General features: G+C 47.4%; 1 protein-coding gene and 1 pseudogene across 9 annotated transcripts in view; one reads left to right on the forward strand and one right to left on the reverse strand.

Moving 5' to 3' along the window:
• FANCC (FA complementation group C) overlaps positions 1–19,091 on the forward strand; it is a 217,563-nt gene that overhangs the window by 187,929 nt on the left and 10,543 nt on the right. For 7 of the 8 annotated variants that reach the window (XM_030919731.1, XM_010372004.2, XM_030919736.1 and 4 more), the window contains 5 exons: positions 1,988–2,040; positions 3,676–3,775; positions 11,216–11,291; positions 13,865–13,946; positions 16,908–17,082. In XM_030919731.1, the coding sequence (XP_030775591.1) occupies positions 1,988–2,040; positions 3,676–3,775; positions 11,216–11,291; positions 13,865–13,946; positions 16,908–17,082 (486 nt within the window). Of the gene's footprint in view, positions 1–1,987; positions 2,041–3,675; positions 3,776–11,215; positions 11,292–13,864; positions 13,947–16,907; positions 17,083–17,197; positions 18,030–19,091 lie in introns of those variants that run through there. The other variant, XM_030919737.1, reaches the window with a different exon arrangement.
• On the reverse strand, positions 4,909–5,325 carry LOC115893951 (annotated as a pseudogene). The gene has a single exon (XR_004053991.1). The product of XR_004053991.1 is annotated as a 40S ribosomal protein S26-like (transcript).

The raw sequence follows: 19,091 nt of genomic DNA on the forward strand, positions 1-19,091 counted from the left end.
AAAACATCGGACTGAGCGATTTTGCTAGAAAACAGCTCACAGCAGAAGAGCATATCAAAGCTCTTACTCTCTTCTGACAAATGGAGTTAGAGCTGTCTTCCTTGCTGCCCCAGTGGTTTTCATGGTAGCCCTAATCTACACATCTGATCATCATTTTCTTTGCTGTTTGGAAATCCCTATAATTAGTATGGAATGATTCTCTACTATCATCAGACCTATAGAATGGCTCTGGGATAGTTTGACCATTTAGAAAAAAGAAATTCAATTTTACCATTTTCAAGTTTGATCTTATCAATGCATTTCCAGGCTCTTTCTTGTCTGTCTGCCTGTGGGCACAAAAGAGTGCTATTTGATCTTAAACACTCTTATTCAATAGAGTTGTTGTACAAACTTTGAAAATTGCTCTGGCAAACTTAGATGAATCACGTTTCTTCAAGACATGCAGTTGCTTTTCCCTTGTTTTATTTTTTTCATTATGAATACATAGAAACTTTTATATTTTCCGTGCTTATATCCAGTGACCTCTTAATAACTGTTATTATTTACAGTGAGACTGGGCAGCAGGAGATTCACTGACATGCCTTAGTTCAAAGCCACGAAATAACCTGCCTCTTCTCTCTTGAACCGTAGTCCTGCCAAATTATTTTCTTGCATAGATAATGAATTTATCTGTAAGAATTTCAAGTTAGTTCCTTTTAGATAAAAATGCACATCAGTGAAGGATGAGGGAGCATAGATTATTTAAAGAGTAGGACGTTTTAACTTGCAAATTAGAAATCTTGAAATAATTAAAAGGTGATTATCCTGTCCTGAACAAGCTGCGGAGCTCCTGCCTGGAGCCCGGCGGGGCCGGCAGTGCTGGCGAGTGGACGCTAGAGGGCGCGGGCTCAGTGTCCGCGGGGCGTCCGCGGGGAGGGCGGTGCTGCCTCAGTGTGAGCCAGGGCACGGGGCGGAGCAAAGCCTCCTTTTGTCTTGCTGATGGAGCCTAGGAACGGAGTTTTTCCCAAAGCTAGTCATAGCACGTGCAGGATGACTGAATTTCCGGTAGCGCCGGATCCACCTGCCCGTCAGAGCAGCCGGCCTCGCTTCCGGTGGAACGGGCGCCCCTCCCCCGTGACTGCGCATGCGCGGAATCCTTTGCGGTCGGGGGGCAGCCGCTTCATCGCAACCGTCTCCCTCCGCGTCTGTGGAAACGCTGCCTTCCGCGAAGCCGGCCCTGGTGCCGGAAAGATCGCGGACCCTGCTCTAAAGGATGTGTTTTGGAACACGGGCATTTTCATCGGGCGTCATCTCATACTTTGAGCTCTGGCCAAAACGATAGGGAACCAGGGATTGGGCCGGTGAAGCTGCCCTCAGCTCCCAGGGCTTCCGCAGACCAGTAATCGGAACCCACGGCCAGAATAGCCAAGGGGAAGGTAGAGACCTTTTCTTCTTCTGCGTGAACCCCCTTTTCGTCCTAAATCAGTAAGCTGTTCAGTGCACTAAGATGCGACGTGATTGAGTCCAGCGTGGTAGTCGCTGGTTTGCCGATAATAATTCTGCATTACTATGTACCCGTGACCGAATACACAGGAAGAATCAGGCTGCAGGCACGGGCCTGACCTCGAGGCCCAGTAGCCATCTGAGGAGGTGGCACAGGCACACTTCGGTAGAGCTGGCAGCACAGGCAGGCTCCACGCATGCGGGCAGAGGGATGTTTCCAGTTTCCGTAGTACGTACTGATTCTGTAGGATGGATCGCCTGAGCTTTGATAGAAAACGTGGGACATACGGGAGTATACAGAGGAATAAGCTGCCTGTACCCCCTGCCCGGGGGGACCACCACCTGCACTTGTATGTGGGGTGTTTTCAGTACAGCGGTGGTTCTGTTTTCTAACCACAATTTTCTGGACATCAGCAGTTCCCGATAACTCCTGGGGCTGATAATAGCAAGTTTCTGAGAAAGTGCCTGCGATATTTCACATTCTCGTGGTCTTCTCCTTTTACAGCCTCAAGCAGCCTGCCACCCTGCCATATTCCGGGTTGTTGATGAGATGTTCAGGTAAATGTTACACTGTTTCTTCTAGTTACATTTAGAAGATGTAAAATGTTACATTTGTTTCTTCTAGTAATTGATGTAAAAAAGGTTCCATTTCCAAACATGAAAAGAAAATGTTGTGGTAGTCTCTGGCTGTACCACAGGGAAATTAGAGTTTCTGATTCCCTCCTATTCCTCTGAGCTTTGTGGTAATTAGAGGTAAAAACTAAAAAATCAGTGTAAATTTAAAGGCCAGTGCCTAAGAATTACAATAACTTTCTTTTCTTTAGCCTTTAAAGATTCTAATAAGAGAAACACAGAATTGAGTTAGATATTAATATCATGAAATATTCATGTAGGATTTTTCTCAGCTCAGAATAAAGGGTGGCAATATACTCCCTTCACCACGTGAGGGCTGACCAATCTTTTTAAAAGACTTTAAAGAAAGCCAAGAAAAATAAATAAATAAAGTCATTCTTAACAGAGCTCTTCTGTGGGGCAAAATACACCTTGCATGTTCTCTTACAACACATTGTTTATTTTGAAAATACGAGTACTTCTTGGAAAATGCATTAGATTTACAGACGGCAAGAGACGGGGAGCTCACAGCCATGAAGCTGAGCTGTGGCTGGCAGTCAGTGGGAGTTTTAACCATGGAGTACTAAGACTGGACCCGGCTGGGGAGCTTGTCAACCTGGGAGTGTCCCAGCCCCTCTTCCACGGGAGCCCGCATCAGCTCTCTCTCTAGTCCCTCCCACCTAATACATAGCAGCAGAGGCTGCAGGGCAGACTGCAGACTTTGGGGAAAGGAATTTTTACAGTAACAACTGTTTAGGGTTTAAAGCTAGCAATATTTGTTTGGTTTTTTTTTTTTTTTTTTGCTTAAACAAACATAAAGAAAAATTAATTGTATGAAAATGCACGGGCTGGGTGCAGTGGCTCAAGCCTGTAATCCCAGCACTTTGGGAGGCCGAGACGGGCGGATCACGAGGTCAGGAGATCGAGACCATCCTGGTTAACACGGTGAAACCCCGTCTCTACTAAAAAATACAAAAAAAATCTAGCCAGGGGAGGTGGCGGCGCCTGTAGTCCCAGCTACTCGGGAGGCTGAGGCAGGAGAATGGCGTAAACCCGGGAGGCGGAGCTTGCAGTGAGCTGAGATCCGGCCACTGCACTCCAGCCTGGGCGACAGAGCGAGACTCGTCTCAACAGAAAAAAAAAAAAAAAAAAAAAAAAAAGAAAGAAAATGCACGGAAACCAAACCAGGTACACACAGATTCTTTTCCTACTTTGCTGGGTGGATGGACCAAGCCATTTCTCCACTTGTGAAAGCAAAATGTTGATGTTGCGTGTCCAGGCATACAATACAAAAATATTTGTACAGAGTATGCAAGCCTGTATGGAAGGCATTTGCATTGCTTAATAATTTAAGAACCAAGAAAGAGAGCTCTACACATTGCAATTTTAAAGAAAATATTTATAAAAGGGAGCAGCATATTTATCCTGCTTTCCCACAAGGACTGAAATCTGATGAGTTGAGATACTGCTGAAGCTTATGGCACAAAAAAAGTGTTTCCACTCTTCCCTTATACAGTACAGGTTTTTATGTTTGCCGGGTTACTTGTTAAACGTGTTCTGATCTGACTTTGCATTGTTCAGGTGTGCACTCCTGGAAAGCGATGGGGCCCCGGAAATCATAGCCACTATTCAGGTGTTTACGCAGTGCTTCGTAGAAGCTCTGGGGAAAGAAAACAAGCAGGTTTGTTGTATCGCATCTATTACTCATTCATCCCAAAGAATAAGAGGCTGTTGGGAGTATTTTGGACAAGAGCACTTTATTTTCAGTAATTCTGATAGACTGTTTTGCTCACAAAGAAAGGTTCCTAATGAGTGCCCCAACAAAGGTTAAACCATTTTAACTTAACATAAATCAAGATCTGTCTGTCCCGTGCCCTGGTACCCAGAAGCATTTGTCTACTGTTGTGTCTGAGAACTCTGTCAAGCCAGCATGCGTGGCCCTGTGCTGTGCGCTGTCTGCCGAGTGGGACACTGCCCTCTGGCTGCATCTGAGCCTCCCAGGTCAGCAGGAGACGTCCTGGGGTCTGTATGGCATGCACTGAATAGGAAAGGGCGCTTATTACAAAGCAGTCCTGGACATTCTTCATTATTTGCGTCTTTATTCTTATCAGAGACCCAAATGTGAATTGGATTCCAGGAAAGGAGGTGGTAAGAGTGGTAAGAGTGACTGGGAAAGGCTTGACTAACTAGAGGAGGAGCGAGGAAGGGCAGTGAGCAGGAGGTGTGTGTTAGGCACAGTCAGTAAACCAAAGGCCAGGCCCAAACCCTGCAGAAGATTGTGCTCCAGGTCCCCAGCAGCAGAGGCTGGGCAACAGCTGCCAAGGGTCACTGACCAATTAAAAGAGTGACCTCGTGAAACAGCAACCTTTGCTACCAGAGAGCTTTCACCCTTCAGCATTTTATTTGGCCTTGATTTCTAACGGCCACAGAAGTAATGTTTATGGGACATACTTACTGCCTGTCGAGAGGGGTGCTGGTCCAGTGCATCTCATCTGTGGAGTATGTCACGGCCCCTGTGAAGCTCTCTGCAGTTTGACTTCTGAGAGCAGAGCTACAGTGCTTGGCTCCACCAGCTCACACCCCTCGCCAATGTCAAACAGATCTCTTAGGTTTTAGCTGATATTTCTACTTTTTCTTTTATTTTTTTTGAGACAAGGTTTCACTCTGTCACCCAGGCTGGAGTGCAGTGATGTGATCTCAGCTCACTGCAGTCTCAACCCCCCACGCTCAGGTGATCCTCACACTTTAGCCCCCGCGAGTAGCTGGGACCACAGGTGCACACCACCACACATGGCTCCTTTTTGTATTTTTTTATTAAGTGCAATTTCCATTTTATTTTTCTCCAGGGAATAGTCTGTCTTCAGTCTTTAAGGACTCAGCTCCTTACGTGGGCTTTGGTGGGGGACGTGGGACAGCACCCGCAGGTCTAAATCGGGGTGGGGGTGTTCGGTCCTTGTGGGCTTCATGAGATCAATTCCTGACTAGTTTGCTGTGAACTGCACAACTCAGACAGGAGTGTAGCTTCACGTACGGCTTGGGAAGCACACAGGCATCAAAGACGCTCGCTTCAGAAACATCCCTGACTGCTGCAGCCTCCACTATGTTTCCAATGACGAATTGCTTAATGGCCTTGTCCTTGAGCACACATCGGGCACAGTTCGTGCAGCAAATAGGCTGCACATGGCTGCGGCCCTTTTTGGCATGACTGTTGTTCCTTCTTTTTTTCGTCATATTGGAGGCATGGACTGGAGGGAGCACTCATTTTTGCATTTTTATTAGAGATGGGGTTTCACCATGTTGCCTAGGCTGGTCTCAAACTCTGGGGTTCAAGCAGTCTTCCCACCTTGGCCTCCCAAAGTGCTGGGATTACAGGTGTGAGCCACCAAACCAAGCCTGTTTCTGCTTTTCAAAACAACAATAAATAGATATTTATTTTGTTTTTTGAGACAGGCTCTCACTCTGTCACCCAGGCTGGAGTGCAGTGGTGTGATCATGGCTCACTGCAGCCTTTGGCTTCCTGGGCTCAAACGATCCTCCCACCTCAGCCTCCCGAGTAGTTGGGACCACAGGTTCAAGCCACCACGCTGAGCTAATTTTTAAATTTTTTTGTGTGGAAATGGAGTCTCTCTGTTACCCAGGCTGGTCTCGAACCCCTGGGTTCAAGGGATCCTCCCACCTTGGCCTCCCAAGGTGCTCGGATTCCAGGCTTGAGCCACTATGTCTGGCCAACAATAAATATTTGTGATTTATTTTTTCCCACCCTCACTTTCCCTGGAGAAGTTAGCTGGGCTGTAGCAAACTGCGCTCTCCGTGGTCCCACCTAGAATTTTGGAGGCAGCTCAGCTGGAAGGCACGGCTGGCCCTCATGGTTATTTTAAGCCTAACTGTCAATGTCCCTGCGCCTCCCTTGTGTATTCTTTGTAGTCCCCATTAGGAACGGGCCTCTAGGGAGTCTCACCTGCGGCCTTGCGGAGCACACCTGGGTTGGAGCAGCGGCCGCGGAGGAGCGCCACCACGCCTGTTTTTCTTCTTGGCTTCACCGTCAGCCTCTGTGTTGGCCGTGGCCACTATGGATTCGGACTGATGTTGCAGTTGCTTTTTTAATGAGGACGTGGGACCACACACTGGGTCCTGGTGTGAGGCAGGGCAGGGATCTGAAAGCAAACAGGAATTCACCACCCTCACCTTCAGCTCAACAAAGGAGAGCAAAGTCTCTTCGTTTTGCCTATGCCTGCATAGGTATCTGTTAGTTTATTTCTCTTCCTAGAGCTGTTTCTGCGTGCCTGCCTTTTTAACTGATGGCCGTCCGCATCTGTTGACCCTCTGCCTTCTTGAGTGTCCATTTTTAGCTAATCAAAACCCTTCATGTCATATTTGCTAGATGCATGACCCTCTTTTCTCTCTGTGGTTTATTCATTAATTCTTTCTTATTAATAAAATGAATATTTGTAAACCTGCTATCTAATCATCTGAATACGTGTCTATACACGTGCTCCTCCTTGCCTCTCTCCCTCCAGGTGGTAACCTCTGGTTTGAATTTTATGTTTATTATTCCTTTGCTCTTTCTAAAGGTAGTTTGAGCACATATATATGACTGCCTAAACAATGTTTTGTTTAGTTTCGGTTGTTTTTGAACTTTATAAAACAAACAGGAGCAGCATACTGTGTGCAGTCTTTTGACACTTGCTTTTCCACTCAGCAAAGACTGCTTGATGTTGCCATGTGTGGCTGTGGGGAAGTGTTGTTATACACAGTCCATGTGAAAACGTATGGCAGTATAGCCATCCTGCTGCTGGGAGGCACTTGGGATGCTTCCAGGTTTTGTTTTTTTATTACAAATGATGTTGCTGTGGACACTCTGGGATAGGTACTTAGGAGTGGAAGTGTATTCGGTATGCAGAGGTTCAGCTTTCATAGATCCTGCCATGTTGCTGTGGACACTCTGGGATAGGTACTTAGGAGTGGAAGTGTGTTCCGTATGCAGAGCTTCGGCTTTCATAGATCCTGCCAGACTCATTTCAGAAGTGTTGGTGCCCATTTGCACTTCCTGCAATGGTCTCTGAGTGATCTCGTAAATCCACATTCTCACCCGTCATCAGAAGCACTCACGCCAGTGATTCTGTCTCTTCTTACCCTTTGCTCTTGCCCCTATTCTGTTTGGAGGACACAGGCAGCTCCGTCATTATGCCCTATCAGACAGTAGGCAGAAATTGAGGTGGGTGTGATAAGCCACTTATCCTGAGCCTGCACTGTGGCTTAGTACAGCCAGTCAGGTCAGTTTCTGGTTGCAGCCATGACAGCATCTGCTCATGAGCTAGATTAAATCTCCCAGAGATAAAAATGATAAACTCCAGGCAAAGTATTTTTTATAATTTATTTGAAGGCATACAGAGCACCTGAGAAAGTGGACGGAGACTGAAGGCCACCAGCCCTTTAAAGGGACACCACACTGAGAGGTCTCTTGCCCCCCTCCCTCTCCCCCACCCCGCCCCCGCAGCTGCCCTCATGTGAGGTTGGGAGCTGGTGTGGGGCCGGGGAGGGCCAGAACTTGGCACAATTGGATCGAGTTAAGGTGCCAAAAAATAGAAAATGTAAACTGCCAAAGGAACAAAAAAAAATTGAGGGGGGGAAAAGAAAACCAATGTCAAAAGGTAGACCTAAACCCAAAACTACCAAGAATGACGTTAATTTCAGCAATTAAATGGAAGTTAAATATTCTAGTAAAAAGGCAGAAATGTCAGATTGAACAAAAAAACGAAGACCTGGCTGGACACGGTGGCTCATGCCTGTGATCCCAGCACTTTGGGAGGCCAAGGTGGGAGGATTGCTTGAGTCCAGGAGTTCAAGACGAGCCTGGGCAACACAGTGAGACCCCAGTCTCTGCAAAAAAAATAAAAATAAAAAAATTAGCTGGGCATGGTGATGCATGCCTGTAGTCCCAGCTACTCGAGAAGGTGAGGTGGAAGGATTGCTTGAGCCCAGAAGGTGGAGGCTGCAGTGAGCCATGATCACGCCACTGCACTCCAGCCTGGATGACAGGGCGAGACCCTGTCTTAAAATGAAAAAAAAAAAAAAAAAAAAAAAAAAAAATTTAAAAGCTATTGTAATCAAGAATCAAGACAGTGAGGTATTGGCAAAAAGACAACCATAGATCAGAATTGAGTCCAGATATAGACCCATGCATATGTGGCCAATTGATTTTTGACAGAGAGGCCAAGACAATTCAATGGGGGAAGGAACATTTTCAACAAATGATGCTGGAATAACTGGATGTCCATATGTAGAAAAATGAGCCTCAACCATTCCCTTATAAAGCACACAACAGTTAATTTGAGAGGATCATGGGCTTCAACAGAAATGTTAGAAAGATAAAGCCCCTAGAGAGAGCATAGGAGAATGTATCTGTCTGACAATGAGGTCATCTAAGATTTCTCAGAAGCACTAACCACAGGAAAAAAAATGGATAAATCAGACCTCATCAGAATTTAAAACTTCTAGGCTGGGGGCATAGCTCATGCCTGGAATCCCAGCACGTTGGGAGCCCCAAGGCAGGAGGATCTTTTGAGCCCAGGAGATGGAGACCAGCCTGGGCAACAAAGTAAGACCCCTTTTCTACAAAAAATACAAAATTTTGCTGAGCGTGGTGGCACACACCTGTTGTCCTAGGTACTCGGGAGGCTGAGGTGGGAGGATCACTTGAGGCTGGGAGATCAAGGCTTATGATCATGCCACTGCACTCCAGCTTGGGCAACAGAGTGAAGCCATATCTCAAAAAATAAGAAAGGAATTTAAAATTTATATTCTTTGATAGATATCATTAAGAAACTGAAAAAGCAGGCCAGGCACGGTGGCTCATGCCTGTAATCCTAGCACTTTGTGAGGCTGAGGTGGGTGGATCACAAGGTCAAGAGATCAAGACCATCCTGACCAACATGGGGAAACCCCATCTTTACTAAAAATACAAAAATTAGCCGGGGCTAGTGGCATGTGCCTTTAGTCCTAGCTACTTGGGAGGCTGGGGCAGGAGAATCGCTTGAACCCGGGAGGTGGAGGTTGCAGGGAGCCAAGATCATACCACTGCACTCCAGCCTGGCAACGGACCAAGACTCCGTCTCAATAAATTAAAAAAAAAAAAAAAAGAAACTGAAAAAGCAAGCCGTTAGCTAGGAGAAAATATTTGTAATACATGTATACAACAGAGGACATGTGTCCAGAATATATGAAGATCTCTTGTAACTGCCTAAGAAACCAGTTTCGAAAATGGACACAAAGCTTGAATATACACTTTCAAAAAAGATATACAAGTTGGCAGTAAGCACATGAAAATTGTTGGGCATCATTTGCCATCAGGAAAGTGCAGAGTGAAACAGGTAGGAAAGCAAGCATACGTGGGGTTATGTTCCCCAGCCACTAGAATGGATGAAATTAGTAAGACTGACAGCACCAAATGCTGGGAGCACGTGGAGCACCTGGAGTTCACACACATTGCTGGTGGGAGTGAGATGGCACAACACTGGAAAACCATATGGCCTTACGATGTTAAACAAGCATCTATCTGTGACCCAGCAATTCCATTCCGATGGTGTGCCCAGGAGAAACAGAAACACATGTCCACAAAAAGACATATGTGTACATGTGAACTACAGCTTTATTCACGACAGCCTCCAACTGGAAGCAGCCCAAACTTGAAGCAGCACATCAAGAGGAGAATGGCTAAACAGACTATGGCATATTCATACAATTCAGACTACTTCTGAGCAATAAAAACAGAATGATCTACTCGCACACAATAACATGGCTTAATCTTTAAAAAAAAATGTTGAGCCCAAGAAGCCAGACACAAAAGAAAACATGCTTTATGTTCCCTTTACACAAAATTCAAGAATAAGCAAAACTAATCTGTCTTGTCAAAATCAAAACATTGGTTGCCAGGGTGGGGTGGAGGGAATGATTGTTAAGAGTTGGAAGAGGTCTTCTTGGCGTGATAGAAATGTTGTTGTCTTCACTGGGGTGGCGGTCACATGGATTTGCACATTTACAAAACCTCATATACTTAAAGCCTATGCACTCCATGCTTTATAGATTTTACCTCAATTTTTTAAGAAGCTGTGCCTTTTGGGGGTGTAGATAGCTGGAGCTCTTTGGCCCTCGAAAAGTGAGCACAGTTGTTTTATGCTTTTGTTGTTATTTTAAAAACCATGCTGAGCCGGCACCGTGGCTGACGCCTACAACCTCAGCACTTTGGGAGGCCGAGGCAGGGGAATCATTTGAGGTGAGGAGTTAAGACCAGTCTGGCCAACATGGTGAAACTCCATCTCTACTAAAAATACAAAAATTAGCCTGGCATGGTGGCGTGTGCCTGTAATCCCAGCTACTCTGGAGGCTGAGGCAGGAGAATCATTTGGACCCAGGAGGTGGAGGTTGTAGTGAGCTGAGATTGTGCCTCTTTACTCCAGCCTGGGCAACAGAATGAGACTCCATCTCAATAAAAAAAACAAAAACAGACCAGGCGCAGTGGCTCACGCCTGTAATCCCAGTACTTTGGGAGGCCGAGGCGGGTGGATCACCTGAGGTCGGGAGTTTGAGACTAGCCTGACCAACATGGAGAAACCCCATCTCTACTAAAAATACAAAATTAGCTGGGTGTGGTGGCGCATGCCTGTAATCCCAGCTACTTGGGAGGCTGAGGGAGGAGAATCGCTTGAACCCGGGAGCCAGAGGTTGCGGTGAGCTGAGATCGCGCCATGGTCCAGCCTGGGCAACGAGCAAAACTCTGTTTCAAAAAAAAAAATACCGAAATACCGAACATCTCACAACTGCTCTGGCAAGTCTTTCTGAAATAGAAGACTTATTTGTATAATTGGGTTCATGTGAGGTAGAACTCATAAAGACATCAAGAGCATAACTTTATTATTTTTCTTAAGTCCCAGGAGGTGATTTAAAAGGTTAATTATTCTGGAAAATATGAGGTTACTGGGAGCTTATTTTTCAAAAGATAAATGTTTCAGAAAGTGTTCTGACCATGTTAGTACTGGTGGGCAGAGGACTCGGAGTTTTGCATTTTCCTGACCCCGTTTCAATCTTAATGTGCGTGCTCTTTGGATTTTCCATCCTGTGGCAGCTGCGGTTTGCACTCAAGACCTACTTTCCTTACACTTCTCCATCTCTTGCCGTGGTGCTGCTGCAAGACCCTCAAGGTGAGTCAGGGTTGACTTTGCCCACATCAGAATGATTTCCTGGGAAGAGCACTGTCGAATGATGGCCTCCCCACCAGGCCCTTATCTCTAGCATGAGGGAGACACAGCTGGTTATTTCTGAGATCCCTTTCCGCGCCCAGGATCCCACATTCTGTGGATTTTGATATGAGAGTCTTCTTGGCGTCCCAGCTGTGATCACTTCCCAAAAGAAGAAGAAAAAATAAAACCACTGGCCTCTGGTAGGTTTTGCTAGTCTGCCTCCAGATAACACAGGCTCTGCTGGTGCCAACCAGATCCACCAGGTGCCAGGAACAGGCTAAGACTTGGCTGAGTCAGAAGAAAACAGTACATTCATTTGCTTTTCATTCTTTCTACTCCGTGCAGCCTTGTTGCAGAAGAAAAGATAAAATGATGGATGAAGCTGAGGAAATTCAGGGGAGGTTTCCCCTAACCAAGCTAAGGGAAGGATTTTGAGAGCGTTCAGTAAGGTGCTTCATCCACAGCCTTTCCTGATACCCTTTGCCAGCCTTCCCAAGGCTGTCTGCTTGGGGAAGTGGTGGTGCCAGCCTTCATTCGACTGGCGTTGATCCAGGAATGTGGCTGTGAGCTCGTGCTTAGGAGACATTTCAGAAATAGAGAGTAAGGGCCTCCTTTCCCTGTGAGGCCTGAAACCCGACGGAAGGCAGTCCTGGCGTGGGCACAGACTGTGCCAGCCAGAAAGGGGCCTTATTGGAGCATAGCAGGAGAGGAGACAGAAGGGAGCGAGCCAGTCACGTTTCCTTTTTATGCCATTTTGGGCCTGCCATTTTTCTGAGACTTGAGTGAGTAGATTTGTTTGAGAAATTCAAATGATTCAAAGTTTCAGAGCATTTTACAAAACCTAAATTCCTCTTCCTTTTTCAAGAAGATGTAGGTTCTCTCCCAGGGTGATCCCCTGACACTGTCCTCTCAGATGCCGGAGCTGGGGATGGGGTCTCTGGGTGACAGTTTTATGAAAACCCTTGGGAAACCATTATTAACAAGACAGAAAAATGAGCAATTCACCCCTTACAGCTTAGGTCAGATCAGCAAAGCCTGGAGTCAGCCAACAGGGGGCGCTGAGTGAGCTCCAGAAAACGTACCAGAGTTGTTAGTGTCTCCCTTTGGAAATAGTAAACAAACGGCGAGGTGGTGCGTGGGCACGGGCCCAACCCTCTACCTTTCCGTTGGTGTAACTCGTAGATTTATGTCCAAATATAAATAGGTGGCTTCAAGCAGAAGTGCAAGAACCTCTTGTGCTAGTTCCTAGAATAGCTGTCTGTATATTACTTTGGCAAACAGTGTGGTGGTCACACATTGAAGAAGTGTTTTTTAGTAGCATGATCTTCTGTTCATCAGAAATTTATTTCATGCCCATTGTGAAGGTGGGGGGAGGGGTGTAAAAGATGATCACTTCCAAGCCCTGACTGTAGGAACTACAAGTGGAGGAAATGCAAAGTAAATACCTAAATAGCTAGTAAAAGGAAAAAACGAAAAATGCCTTCAAAAGGCTGTGCTCCAAGGGCCGCGGGGGTTCAGAGGAGGGAGGTACTGGCCTTGTGGAGTAGCAGCAGTTCGTCCATCACTCGCCTTATCTTCCTTGTGTGTTCGATTGTAGCATCTATCACTATGTGAAAATTTTGCAGATGCTGCATAGAACTGCAGATATGTGCTGCTCAGATGTGTTTAAAAATACAGGATGACTGTGAAACCAGAGCAGCTCCCTCAAGAAGAGACATTTGTTTGCATAATGCTCACTTATTTTCTTTCCTGGCCTTTTTTTCCACTGTAAACCTGAAATCATGTTGTGAATTCATCACAGCCCTAGGAAAGTAGTCAGGCAGTCTATTCCTAATTCCTTGTTGGCTGCTTTACTACAGTCTGTATCTATTTTGAAATCACACATTAGTGATGGAGGAGTGGGTAGGTAGAAAAGAAGAAACCTAGGGCATCCGCAACCCGGCATTTCCCCGTCTCAGCAGGGGCTGCTTGTGCAATCTCTAGCTACTTCCATGTACCTGAATTCAAAAGTACTTGAGGCCAAGTGTGGCGATTAATGCCTGTAATTCCAGCACTTTGGGAGGCCAAGGAGGAGGATCACTTGAGCCCAGGAATTTGAGACAAGTCTGAGAAACATAATGAAACCTCATCTCTACAAAAAAATTTAAAAAATAGCTGGGCATGGTGGTGCACCCCTGTAGTCCCAGCCACTGGGGAGGCGGAGGTAGGAGGATTGCTTGAGCCCAGAAGGTTGGGGCTGCAGTGAGCCAGGATCGTGCCACTGCACTCCAGCCTCTGACAAAGCAAGATTGTGTCTTAAAAACCCCCACAAAACTAAATAGATCAGATTCTTTGAGGTTCAGCTCTGTGTACTATGGACAGATCTTGCTTAAGAGATAGGTACTGACTGGGAAGAGCATGAGAACAGTAGTGGGTTCTGTGAACCAGAAGTAGAGGGTGTCTCCCAAAGACTCCTGCGGTCCTCCCTGCAGGTGGCTCCTCACGGGCTTGCCATTTCCTCACTTGCCCTCTGACGTGTCTCTCTCCACCCGCAGATGTCCCTCGGGAACACTGGCTGCAGACACTGAAGCACATTTCTGAACTGCTCAGAGAAGCAGTTGAAGACCAGACTCATGGGTGAGCAAACACTGACCATTCCCAAATCTACTTCACACACGGGTTGCCTAGATCCTCATCTGCCCTTTGAGCAGGGCTGACAGGACAGAGGAAGGCATTACTGGTGTGGGACCGTCACCAAACAGGTGAGCACCATGGTGAAGTGAGAAGTAGAGGAAGCGCATGGCCACACGGACTGCTTGGAGCAGGTCAGGATGAATAGGCATGCGCGTGTATGCGTGTGTGAATACCTGTATCGAAACGTTTCTACGTAATGTCTGATTTTAGATTTCAAAATATACAGGCATAACAATGAAAAGAAGAGACGCTGGAAAAAGCAGCACCCACCTGCTGGGAAGCCCTGGCCGTGCAGAAGGAAAAGGGCATTTGTTTGGGTGCCCTTTGGTTCTTCTCTCTACCTCTCTAGGGAAGGAAATTTGCAACTTCTGCACAGTAGGGTGGAATGTTAAATGCTTGTTTTTCCTTCTCTTTAATAAATACCTCTAAAATGAGAAAATCTATTCTAACAAATTTTTTTTTTGTTTTTCTTTTTTTAATTTTTAGAGATAAGGTCTTGCTCTGTGGCCCAGGCTGGAGTGCAGGGGAATGATCACATCTCACTGCAGCCTCAAATTCCTGGGCTTAGGTGATCCTCGGACTCAGACTCCTGAGAGCTGGGACTACAGGCACACACCACCACACCTAGCTAATGTTTAAATTTTTCTTGTGACTGGGCGCGGTGGCTCACGCCTATAATCCCAGCACTTTGGGAGGCTGAGGCGGGTGGATCACAAGGTCAGGAGATTGAGACCATCCTGGCTAACCCCGTCTCTACTAAAAATACAAAAAAAAATTAGCTGGGCGTGGTGGCAGGCAACTGTAGTCCCAGCACTCAGAAGGCTGAGGCAGGAGCTGAGGCAGGAGAATGGCGTGAACCCGAGAAGCAGAGCTTGCAGTGAGCCGAGATCACGCCACTGCACTCCAGCCTGGGTGACAGAGCAAGACTCTGTCTCAAAAAAAAAAAAAAATTGTAGAGGTCTCGCTGTATTGACTCAAATTTGTGGGCTCAAGTAATCCTCCTGCCTTGACCTCCCATCGTGCTGGGATTACACGTGTGGACTGCCGTGCCCAGCCTGTTAATGTCTAACAGTAGTGTTAGGTACCCTCTCATGTGTGTGACTTTCCTGAAAGCATTCACATTTATGCCTTGCTAAATTCCTTGTATCATAACACTCTTTGGCTTCCTCTTAACTCCCTTTCTTTTAGAGTATAATTTTATTCATTGTCCCTGCTAGCGTACTAAGACTATCTTATTTGTTCCTTTTGCCACTTTTCACTCCTGGAATTCTCTGTCATCTCACACCAAGTTGACACAGACGATGGGTGACATCGTCTCCGCGATTGATGACTTGGGTGCCAGCTGCTCACTCCTTCCTCACCGTGATTCTCATTGGGCTCCACGGTTGGCCACGGGAATGGCCTGCAGTGGCCAGTCGGCCCCACACACCCTCCCTAGTTGTCCTGGCATTACACAGAGCTGGACCTTGAAGAATCTTAACTCGGGGACAGGGCAGTAGATGGAGGTGGCATAAGCAGCCCACCCTGTGATTAAGAAATGCGGTGCCGCGGCTGCCCTGGTGTTTTTCTCTTCCGCCTGCCCACCCCCTCTGCCGTCACTCAAGAGTGTGTGATGTCGAAATGCGTGGAGACTGGAATAAAACAGCCACCAGAAAGGATGCATGTGGTGCTACAGAGCAGGACTTAGACCTCGTGGGGCTCCCACCTCAACCCGGACCTTGGGGCCATGAGACACCTTTCAGGTGGCCACATGGGACTGCCCTGTGCATTCAGCTACTGTTGGAAAACAGAGGGAAGGACCAGCTGGTCTCTGATCCTGATCCAGGCACACTGCCAACCTGGGAACGGGGAGCATGAGGGAGCCCACTGCTCTGTGCGTCTGTTTACCCTGACATGGTGCCTGCAGGGAAGAGGCATGGCGGAGTCCCCTCCTCACTCTGATACAGCCTAACCCAGCCCACAGCCAACGTGGCCGGCAGAGCATCAGCTCTGACTGTGTCCTGGGAAAGAGGGAGTAAGACCAGTACTCCACCCTCCCATCTTTTTGTCTCTGTTGCTCAAATGTTGAACATTTAACCACTTGTTCTCAGGAAGGACTGGGGCAGTGACCAGGGAGGTGAGGACGGTATTTAGAGCTTGGGAATTCCACGGGCCAGGCAGAGGAACATGGAGGCAGATCCAACAAAGGGGCCAGGAACACTCCTGTTGCAGCCGCTGCCCCAGTCCAGAAGGAAAGTTCTCATCTAACATGATCTCAGGCTGGTCTGTTCCATCCTCTCCAAGGGATCGTTCACCTGCTGAGACTGGCACTGCACACAATTCGTGAGCCTTACCTCAAGCGGATTCTACCCTAAAACAAGTATTGCAGCTTCCATTTGCCAGTGTGGCGAGGGGATAGCTTCGCAAACGCTTTAACTTTCTGGCATTGACGCACACATGATGACAGCAGCTCATTAAAAATTCCTAGTTGCTGAAACATCCACCCAAACTTTGCGTCTTGTCAGAAGTGGAACGCCCATGTTTCTGCCTGCGTCCCACCCTCCACCTCTTTCTCCGCGTCTCAGAAGGCAGGGAGGTGTGCCGCCGTGTCCTGCCGCATTCCTGCTGGTCACGACCGCAATCTTCCTTCCTCAGTGCCTGTCCTCACTGAAGGTACCTGGATTAAAGACTCCGACGTCCGGAGGCCTCAGGCCTCACAGGGGTCCTGAGAGGCCCTGTCGATGTCCTGTGATGACGCAGAGTGGCGTTTGGACAGGCTGAGTCTAAATTGTATTCCTTGCAGGTAGCACTTCAGTGGATAAGTACAATTTAAGCCAACCGCTGGCAAACGTTCAAGTTGCTTTAAAAACCCGAAGGAAGAAGAATTCAGGTTGCCAACTGCCGTGTGTTCTGGCTGTGTTCCAGGTCCCGCGGAGATCCCTTGGAGAGCTGGTTCCTGTTCGTTCACTTCGGAGGATGGGCTGAGATGGTGGCCGAGCAGCTACTGAGGTCGGCAGCCGAACCCCCTGCGGCCCTGCTGTGGCTCTTGGCCTTTTACTACAGCCCCCATGATGGGAGGCAGCAGAGAGCACAGACCATGGTGGGTAGCAGGCCCCACTGCATGTGTTTGGGGTGGGCTCTGGGGGGCTAAGAGGAGCCTGCAGAGGGCCTCTGTTGTGGGCTCGGCTTCCATGACACTTGAGCTCTGCCAACAGATGGTGTGTCGTGGCACCCTGCAGGCGTGGTGACTTCCAGCCTTGTGGTCAGAGGCATTCGCCTGCCCCCACCGAGGTGGCCAGAGACGGGACACCACATGTAGCCCATTGTCCCGCAAACGAAGACTCTTCCTCCCCGAGGTCGTTTGATCTGTGATCGCTCAGCTGCAGTATCTGCCCCAGGGTCGCATCCTCCAGGGCGTGCCCTGCAGAGGCTGTTCTGAGGGGTGCGCTGGCAGCATAGCCTGGCCACAGCCGGGGCCCTGTCTCGCTCCCCAGCAACCCGGCCGGGGCTTGCTTCCATCTTGACTGTCTGCTTTCTTGGATCAGTCAACAGATCCTCACATTACTGGCTTTGTTTACATCTCTTACTAAAGTAATCACAGGATATTAACCACTTTGCTTCTGAAAAAGGAGTTGGTCATTTCCTAAATAACAGCAGCTAAGTATGGGACTGGGTAACTGTCTGTGGCAAAGACAGTTGTTATTTTATGTGGAATATAATAATTACAGGAAGCAATGCTTTGATTAAAGGCACTGGCACCTTCCTTGCAAGCATTTATTTCCTTGGTTCTGAAAACTTCCCCGGCCAGTGCTCTCTGCCGATCCTAGTAGCTGAAGAGGACGGGCTCATTTTATATGGCGCTCCTCTTGGCTTTGGCGTTTTCTGTTGTCTGAAAACACAGGGACTAATAAAGATGTCTGCGTATTTTATTTGTTTAAAGGCTTGCATGGCATAGGAAAGAAAAATAGTTTTACATTTTAAAAAGAAATTTGGTGATAGTTTATTTTAGATCAGAAATAAAGCTTTGTGAAGAAATTATCGTAACCCACATATGTATTTGAGGATTGCTGTCTGATTAAAAAGAAAGCTTTTTATTTCTTCCCCTTTAAAAGAGCACATTAAACTAATTAAGGAAAATCCTGGTTGATGTTTTTAATAGTAATAAGATGTACAGGGCACACATGGTTTCTTTTTTTTTTTTTTTTTTTGAGGCGGAGTCTCGCTCTGTCGCCCGGACTGGAGTGCAGTGGCCCGATCTCAGCTCACTGCAAGCTCCGCCTCCCAGGTTTGCGCCATTCTCCCGCCTCAGCCTCCTGAGTAGCTGGGACTACAGGCGCCCGCCACCTCACCCGGCTAGTTTTTGTATTTTTAGTAGAGACGGGGTTTCACTGTGTTAGCCACGATGGTCTCGATCTCCTGACCTCGTGATCCGCCCGTCTCGGCCTCCCAAAGTGCTGGGATTACAGGCTTGAGCCACCGCGCCCGGCCAACACACATGGTTTCTAAAGCCCTTTTATATTCTGTCTTACTTGATTCTGTATAAGCTAAGTTGGTAGATATGTGTTCAATTCCATCACAGTCAAAAGGGTACTGACAGAGAGTCACTTTTGAAGTAAAAAGAAATAAATTATTCAATAACACTTAATTTCTAGGAAGTTCTACATTGGCACATCTTCTATGAGCTAACTTGGTCCTTTTTTAAGAAAAAATAACAAAACCTTTGCGTAGTTCTCCCTCAGGGGACACCTAGGGTTTTGGATGAGAGCGGACTGGCTCACTGAGTGGGGCGTGGCGGGCATCTGCTTCCCTCCCCGCCGTCTGTCACAGGTGCCATCTGCCTGGCAGTCCAGTCCAGTGCTCATGTTGGTGACTCCAGAGCCCCTTCCTCGCTGGTGCCTGCTGAGGCCTTGGTGTATGTGGCATCCTGGGAAGGGGATTTTAGTTTCATGAATGATACGTACCTCTTGTTTTCCTGGGTTTTATGGGCTTTAATCCCTTGACGGTCTGTTGGGGGGCTTGAGAGACACACTGTGAACTGTGTTACTAGCATGATTCTTATACGATTGGATTGAAATGAGCAGTATCTGTGCATTTGCCTTACTTAAAAAG

Source organism: Rhinopithecus roxellana, chromosome 16 (assembly GCF_007565055.1).
Source record: "Rhinopithecus roxellana isolate Shanxi Qingling chromosome 16, ASM756505v1, whole genome shotgun sequence".
Lineage (NCBI taxonomy): Eukaryota > Metazoa > Chordata > Mammalia > Primates > Cercopithecidae > Rhinopithecus > Rhinopithecus roxellana.